The sequence below is a fragment of the Cherax quadricarinatus genome, chromosome 3 (genome assembly GCF_038502225.1).
Source record: "Cherax quadricarinatus isolate ZL_2023a chromosome 3, ASM3850222v1, whole genome shotgun sequence".
In the NCBI taxonomy this organism is placed as follows: domain Eukaryota; kingdom Metazoa; phylum Arthropoda; class Malacostraca; order Decapoda; family Parastacidae; genus Cherax; species Cherax quadricarinatus.
Genome location: NC_091294.1, coordinates 32,806,789 through 32,815,854, shown reverse-complemented (window position 1 = coordinate 32,815,854; position 9,066 = coordinate 32,806,789). Strand labels below are relative to the sequence as shown.

The 9,066-nt window shown below is 38.7% G+C and overlaps 1 protein-coding gene across 1 annotated transcript in view; it reads right to left on the bottom strand.

Annotated features, from left to right (window-relative positions):
* LOC138853592 (ubiquitin-like protein 4A) overlaps window positions 1-8,638 on the bottom strand; it is a 29,475-nt gene extending 20,837 nt beyond the window's left edge. The window contains exons 1-2 of the mRNA XM_070091212.1: window positions 8,386-8,638; window positions 325-430 (exon numbers count right to left, since the gene is read on the bottom strand). Coding sequence (XP_069947313.1) covers window positions 325-430; window positions 8,386-8,511 — 232 coding nt within the window. The 5' untranslated portion in view covers window positions 8,512-8,638. The remainder of the gene's footprint in view (window positions 1-324; window positions 431-8,385) is intronic.
* Between the last annotated feature and the right edge of the window lie 428 nt (window positions 8,639-9,066).

Sequence of the window (9,066 nt, the reverse complement as noted above, 5' to 3'; positions counted from 1 at the left end):
ACCTTGGTGGGAGATGGACAGTGTTAAAAAAACAAAAATTCTGGAACTGAGCTGTCTGTCAACTCTAACAAGTGCAAGAACCAGGAGATGGAAAACAGCTCTAAAACAAAGATGTAGTTCTATAGATTACATGGATGGTGATATTTCTATCAAGATATGCCTCATGATTCTTGCGCTAGATATATAGTACCAGTGAAGGCCTTAATTCATCAAAATACATGTACATGTATCAGGTTTATATCACCAAGCTCTGTAGTCAATTGAAACTAAAAACAAATTTAATATTTTTTTAACTAGAGAAAGACTTCAATATTTGTAACACACCTGCTAAAGTCTTTCCTTTATAGACAAGTCGCTGTGCGTGAGGTGCAACAGAGAGGAATTCTTCTACTGTATTTTTAACTTCAGAAATTTTTGAACTTCCAGGAACCTGAAAAATTAATGAAATATGCCAGTAACAATGACTTACTATCATCCTACAACAATTACTAAGTTTTAAACCATAACTGAAATCTTCAAATGTTTTAAGCCCTAACACAGGATCCCAGACAACAAAATGTGGGAACAGGAGGAATAATGAAAGATTATTAGTCACTATTAAACAGACACTACACCAGAAAAAAAAAAGAAAAATAGGTTGATGTTCAACTTAATATTGCACAATTAATGCATAAAAAAATAAAGCAATATCTGTAGAGTCAAACTGTCAAATATGTGGGGGGAGGGAGGGGGGGTTATGTTACCAGAGGCCATGCACATCTAGAATATCTGAACTGTAATTGAATACAAAATTATGCTCATATAGCAAATTTGTTTATGATTTGAGTTCATTATGTGTTTCTGAAGTCTTATCACTTTAAATATTGCATTTCTCTAATCTGTTTAAAAATGACATTCCTAAAAAAATAATACATAATCTGAAAGAAGAGAGATTTGGGGGTGGGAAATCCATCAAGCATATTATAAGTCAAATCTATTATTAGTTTTTAATTTAACCCGTTAACTGTCCAAACGTAGATCTACATACTTACCGCTCCAAATGTAGATCAACGTTTTATTTTTCCTGCCTCCAAATTTGGGACAATTGGTCTGGGATGCCTGGTCAGTATAGAATGGGTCTTAACACTGGGTGTGTGCAGTATTAAAAAAAATCTGGGTCCACTTAGTACCTTGTGGGAGCACCAGTTCAACTGAGCACCAGCTCGAGCAAAGAGCATGGCAAACACCAGGGATTCACTGATGTCATGTCTTATTAACACTCCCCTTTCAAGAGGAAAGTGATGCTGACCCTGAGTTTAGTGGCTTTGAGATGGATGTGGCCACAAGTGGTCCAAGAAATATAAAAAACCAGTGTGCAACATCCTCCCAATTTTGATACCACTGGTAGTGTCATCCTGCCAGAATGTCCTATAACCTATGCCCTAAGTAAAGAGAAACAATTCTGGAACATGTGTAATACGTGTTTGGCAGGCCGGGTGGCTGGCTGGACGAGTGGCTGATTGTTTTGGCTCTGTCTATCTCAATCAGCCTGCCTCTTCCTTTGTCCCTATCTCACAGGTACACACAAATAGTTATCACACATCATGTAAATTACCTAGGATAACTAAAAAAAAAATCCAGACAAAGTGCTATATAGTGCTTGTAGATATAAGGCATAATAAGCATGACTGGCAAGTAATACACATTTTCACTCATTCAGGAATCAGATGTGACAACTCTGCATCATGTGTAATACCTGTTAGTTCATGAGCAGCTCTCTTAGACAGACAAGCAGACAGAAAGACAGGAAGACACACACACAGGCAGACAGATAAGCAAAGAGAGCTAGACAGAAAAACAAAGACAAATAGACAGATAGACAAACAGACATGTTTATATGTAACAGTGAAAACAAACAAAGCCAAGGCAGTGCACTATCATCAAATGTCACCACTGCTGCTCTATCCACAGTGGAGTGACACTCAGTCTTACACCATGCTTCAAGGAGTTTCATATATACTCCAGCATGTCTAAAACATTGCTGGGACCTATAAATACTTTGTATATATTTCTAGACAATAATAGGTGGCCAAGGTAGGTGAAAATGTTCACCTGTCAGTGTGTTTGTGACTATCTGAGTACTATTTCAGTACCTAATATTAGTGTCAGAACAAACATTGGCTATGAAATCACAAGAACTACTACAAATTGTAATTATCTGAACATAAAAATTATACAAATTAAAAAAAAATGAGAAAACGGTATATCGGCAACACTTCTGCAAGCAGCAGGACTCTATGTTGCCATCAGGTGAGCATCCAGCACCAACTTTGCGGTCTCATATCTCGGTAAGTACTGATCCTAACTTTTTTGTTTGGTCTTATTACACACAAAAAAATTGCCTCTTTAATTTAAAAAAAAAAATTTCAAAATATTCGGAGTGCTGGGCAAGAGAATGTAGATCTACGTCTGGACAGTTAAGGGGTTAAAGTAGTCCACAATTAAAACACATGTAACCATTCAGTTAAAACAATAATCAAAATGTGAAAACTAGAAAAAATCATGAATTCGGAGATTTGTCTATACAGTACAGGTACACATCACTTAACAACCTACTTGTCTAATGACCACTCGGACTTACAACCAGCTCTCCAACCAATGTACTGTATGTGTATTTTACTTTCTATTTTGTAATGCCTAGTTTTATTTTTAATATAATAAAAATGTTATAAATGGTGCAAAGGTGACATTAAAACAATACCTTAAGATGGTTGACAAACCCACTACCAGCACAGTTTGCTTCAGATATCAATAAGGGGCAGCTCCTCATTTAACAACCAATTCACTTACTGACCTACTCTTAGGAACAAAACTCGGTTGTTAAGCGAGGAGTACCTGTACTACTGTACTTATTAAAGTAATGTATCAGTACTGCCACTATAGTATGCTTTAATTTTCAATGATTTATATATGAGGTGCTGTATACTGAGAGTGAGAGCAAGTGAGTTTGAGCTAGAGTGCACTTGTCAGCTATGCTTCAGGCCAGGAAGAAGAACCAACAATGTAGTATTAATATAAATATTCGGCTCAATCTATTACTCTCCTGAAAATAATTAATAAACAACCGACCTTTTTATTGATTTAAAAAAAAGCCATTGATACATCAGCCCGCACATCCTGCTGCTTAAACTAGAACATCATGGAATAAGAGGACATGCTCTCATACGTGAAATCTTACCTTAGTGATAGACATCAACATTTGGCCATTAAATAACAGGAAGTTTAAATATTAAAAAACTTAATTTCTCTTGATATCATAATGTCATTACTCATCACTTGGCCTGTTGTCCTTGTTACTAGTTGTGGTGTGTGATATGGTGCGAGTGTGTGTGATACTGAAACATTAACACATCTCTAGTTTTTACTCTGTACCAAAAAGTATGGCTTCTATTTTTCCATAAGTGTAGTAATAGTTTGTTATCTGCTAACCATTTGCTGCAGGACTGGTTCACTGCCTGTACATTTGCTACATGCTTGTATTAGCTATATGCTTGTATAAAAAATTACAAAGCTAAAATCAGTTATTATTGACAATAAAAAAGAAAAACTGAATAAATCAATTTCATGAAAGTGAATTGCACAGGTACTACAATAAAAAAAGGTGATAACATTTACAAGACAGGGGCTAAGCAAACACTGGACCTGGAGTCGACCTGGAAGGCATTCCGAGGATCAAAGCCCCCACGGCCCAGTCCATGACCAGGCCTCCTGGTGAATCAGGGCCTGATCAACGAGGCTGTTACTGCTGGCAGCACGTAGTCCAACGTACAAACCACAGCCCGACTGATCTGGCACTGACTTTAGTATCTGTCCAGCTCTCTCTTGAAGACAATCAGGGGTCTATTGGTAATTCCCATTATGGCTGGTGGGATGCTGCTGAACAGTCTTGGGCCCCAGGCACTTATTGTGTTTTCTCTTAGTGTACCAGTGGCACCCCTACTTTTCACTGGGGGTATGTTCATTGCCTGCCAAGTCTTTTGCTTTCATAGAGAGTGATTTCTGTGTGCAGGTTAAGGACCAGTCCCTCCAGAATCTTCCAGACATTCCCAGTAGTTAAGGTGTTTGATGGAACTTATACGTGCAGTAAAGGATCTCTGTACATTCTCTAGATCTGCAATTTCACCTGCCTTGAATGGGGATGTTAATGAACAGCAGTATTCCAGCCTAGAGAGAACAAGTGATTTAAAAACGATCATCATTGGCTTGGCATGTCGTCTTGAATGTTTTCATTATCCATCCTATTGGTTTCCTCGCAGATGTTATAGTGGCATTGATGTGGTCCTTGAAGGTGAGATCTTCAGGCATTACCACTCCCAGGTCCTTCACATTGTTTTTCTGCTCTGTGTGATTTGAATTTGTAGTATATTCAGTCCTAGGTACTATTTCCTCCAGTTTTCCATAACAGAGTAGTTGGAATTTGTAGGACCAAATAACATTCCAGACAATTTCCTAACAGATGGTTCCCCAGTATTACCAGTTCCCATAGCACATATAAAAAAATTTTATCAATCACCACCAATACACTGCCAGATAGATTCAAGGCTTCCAGAGCTACTCCCATCTTCAAGAAAAACAGCAAGTCTGATGTCAGCAGTTTTTGGCTTGTTAGTGTACTCAGTATGATGTCCAAAATTCTAGAGTTTATTGACAAATGGTTAATCATGTTAACCCTTTGAGGGTCGACAGGCCCTCTCCGAAACTCGTTCTCAGGGTCGGCCAAATTTAAAAAAAAAAAAATTATTTTCTCTTATGAAAAGATAGAGAATCTTTTCCCGATCATAAAGACACCAAAAGTTTGAAATTTGATAGAAAACTTACGGAATTATGCTCTCGCAAAGTTAACGGTCTCGGCGATGTTTACGCATCGGCGATTTTGCCCACTCTGAGCCCCATTTTCGGCCAATTTCACTGTACTAGTCGACAAAAAACATGAATATTTCGCTAGAACTCCATTTTTTCTATCGAATGGGTGCAAGAAACAACCCATTTATAAATTCAACTATCCAGTACAGTGGTCAGAATTTAGCAATTTTGCCAATTTCACACAAATTTCAAAAGATGCCAATTTCCGAATCGGGTCCAGAATAAACAAGAAAGACATTCCTGGCACTAAAATGACATTTCCTCTAGTCATTAGTCACGTCTCAAGGCCCCTCTTATATTCTTTTGCTTTCCACTTTGAATTTTTATTCTCACAAAAAATATAAGATTTACTGTTATGCAGACTACATCATTAGTGTAAAAAATGGTATAAATATTATTGGTGCACTTGTAAAAGAATATTAGACTCACCAGTTGACGTGTATTGCACGCTTGGCACGATTTGTTTACTTTTGAAGTTTGGTAAAAATCGAGCATTTCTGCTACTTTGAGCTCAATTTCAAGGCACCTTTCATTGTAAAACCAGTCAAAATCATCTCAATTTCTGTAATATGTCTTCCATTCTATAAAATGAGACCAAGAAAACTAGAATACAACAATAAATACCATACGAAAATACACTGCAAAGTCGCTGATTTATTAAAAAAAATGGTCAAAGTTTTTTTTTTTCTCATTATGCACTGTGTGCTGCAGGATTTTTTTTAGACTGTGCACACTGACCACATAGATCCATTCTTTCATATGAAGGCCTACCAGCTTTCTCCCACTAGATTTGAGGCCACTAGAATTTATGAGTACTAGTACGTCAAAAACCCCTACGCGTAAAACATACTAGTACGACCAAAACCCTCAAAGGGTTAATAATAAGAAGATTCTATATAGTTAGCAATAAGGTTTCAATCTGATGGCTTACCAGAAAATGCAATGTCATTAGGGAATTTAACAAATATTGATCCTAGACTTGCAAAAGACGCTCAATACAATAAGAAACTATACGCCATGGGCATAGGCTCTATAGGTTGGTGTAAGTTTTACATGAGTGACAGGAAACAAATTGTCACAATTAGTAATACAGAATCAGAACCCCAGCCAATGGCATGTGGAATTCCCCACAGGAGAACACATGTACTGGGTCCTCCCTCACAATTTTTATGTTATGTGAATGACATGCTTATCTGTCAAATGTAAACATCTAGTGTGTACAGAAGTGTGTTCTGCTAGTCTCAGGTAAAGGCCCAAAAGATGTACTATCATTAGAACTAGAGTCCTGTAGCAAATGGTTATTATACAACTACCATTTCATTTAGAGAAAACTGAAGCCACAACTTTTTGGCACAAAAAGTAAACTGAAAAAGAGTAAATTGATAATGAACAACATTGTAAAAACAGCAAATACATGGTTGAAATTCCTATATAGACAAACAAGATTTTGTTTGGATTTTTTAACCCCAGAGGGTTAGCCACCCAGGATAACCCAAGAAAGGCAGTGCATCATCGAGGGACCGTCTTATTTCCAGTGGGGTCCTCAAACTTGTCCCCCAGAATGCAACCCATACCAGTTGACTAACACCCAGGTACCTACTTGCTAGGTGAATAGGGACAGTAGGTGTAAGGAAACACACCCAATGTTTCCACCCTTACTGGGGATTGAACCACGAACACACTGTGCGTGAGGCGAGAGCAGTGCCTACCAGTCCACAGGTCATGGGACAGGCAATGCCCACCTACAGAGGCTCTCAGGACCTTATGCCTAGCACTTATACAATGCCACGTACAATAGATTATATTCGTTTTTCATGATTCAGGAGAGCTTCCCACTTTACAGCACCTCGCTTTACAGCATTTCACTAATACAGCAATTTTCAATTATACCTATTCATCATTTATTCAGACTTCCTATAATCAACATAATCACCCTCGCTATAAGCTAAGGACAAAAATATTTTAAGGTAAGTAATGTGTGTACAGTATATGCATTTTTTAAGCCAAGCTATACTGCTCACTTGATATATGATTGTGTAGACATTTTATCAGGCTTTTATATGCATTTGACTGTGAAAAAAAGGCTTCGAATCACTTTACAAGGATTTTCACTGCAGTGATTTTTGTTTTACAGCAGTAGCCCAGAACATAATGTGCTGTACAAGCGGGGCTCTCCTGTACTTTGCTTTAACAAAAGACTAGTAAATTAGTGAGATTCATATCAAGTACAAGACAGCATATAGACCATGTGACTTACAACAACTGGAAATGCTTAACACTGAAGATAGGGTAAGATAACAGAAGCTAAATCACATTAACAAAATTGCTCTAGAAATGAATGGTATAAAATACCGATACAATGGAAATATAAACACATACGCAGTATAATGTGATCCTTTACTGACGTTTTGCCCACACAGTGGACTTTATCAAGTCACAAACAGATCTGCTTGTGACTTGATAAAGTCAGAAACGTTGTCAATAAAGGATCACATTATACTGCGTGTGTTTATATTTCCAACAAAACTGCTCACAATCACTGTCCAAAATATCTTCTTGCAAATTTCATCAGGGTTAAGAACCTTGGCAAGCGAATGCAATTCTGTAGTACCTACAGCAGGTGGCCAGGCCTCACACACTTTCTATTCTACACAGCAATAAGAGAGTGGAATAGGTTGCCTGGCCATGTCAAGGCCAGTCTCAGTATAAGCTGGTCTAAGAAAAGAACTAAAAAGTACGTTTATTTAGCTACAGGTGCACATAAGTACAATTATCGTACATTGTAACGTGTGTAAATTACTTAGGATAACCCAAAAAAAAGTCAGACATGGTGATTATTTCCATTGGGGTCCATAATAAATGAAGCCACAGAAAAGGAGGAATGTGATTTCTTATACAGTTAATATTTTTTCTCTTTAATAATCAATATAATTCACTTTCAAGTATTTAGTTTACCCAGTTTATATATAATTGATTATTCAATATGTTTTATTATTAACAACCATGCTGAGTTTTTCATTGTATTTAACAGTTAGGTTGCTAAATGTTAAATGTTACAATGACACCAATGTAAGACAACTGTAATCATCCAAATTTGTGAATAACTGCCCTTAAATAAATTTATTAAGTTTATTTAGGTATACACAGTTGTACTGATTATCATACATAGCAGAATATGTGTAGAGAACCAAGGATAACCAAAAAAAAAAAAAATTTCAGTGATTATTCCCACTGGGGTCCTACACAAGGTCAAATTAATAATTTCATTAGTGTCAGCAGACTGGTGTTAAAAACCTTTTAATCAAATCTACAGTTGTGTAAGACAGTGAACCTTAGTAAGTTATCTATATAATAATGTGATCAAGACAGGTGTCAATAATAATAATAAACATTCAGCGTTAAAAACAATCGTTGCCATTACTAACAAGCAACAGCCCTGCACGAGCTGTGCAACACCTGCAACATGCAGCAGAAATACGTTACCTCCATGGTGCATTCACTCCCTTGTAGTATTTTCACAGTTATCTTCATAATGGAGGTGAAAATGGGACAAATAGTGTAGAGGTTGTTACCCGTGTCCAGTGTGGCGTCTGCATGTGTTGTTCTCATATATGTCTCTTTACTTCAATAATAATTATCTCTTAGTGATCTACTTGGTTATATAAAATCCAATAAACGTTAATATTTCGAAATCGTGCGCCTGAGATATTACAAAGGGCATATTCATGCCTATAAATATATTGAAATTTTGGAGAGTCGTCGTGAACAAACACCGACCAGCGACTATTCTTCCTGGCGGCTGCTGCTGCTGCTGCTGCAGCAGCAGCGGCGGCGGCGACGGCGGCGGCGGCGGCGGCGGGGGCGGCGACGGCGACGGCGGCTGCTGCTGCTACTGCTGCTGCGGCGGCGGCGGCGGCGGCTGCGGCTGCGGCTGCGGCTGCTGCTGCTGCTGCTGCGGCGGCTGCTGCTGCTGCTGCTGCTGCTGCAGCAGCAGCAGCGGCGACGGCGGCGGCGGCGACGGCGACGGCGGCGGCGGCTGCGGCTGCGGCTGCGGCTGCTGCTGCGGCGGCTGCTGCTGCTGCTGCTGCTGCTGCTGCTGCTGCTGCGGCTGCTGCTGCTGCTGCTGCTGCTGCTGCTGCTGCTGCTGCTGCTGCTGCTGCTGCT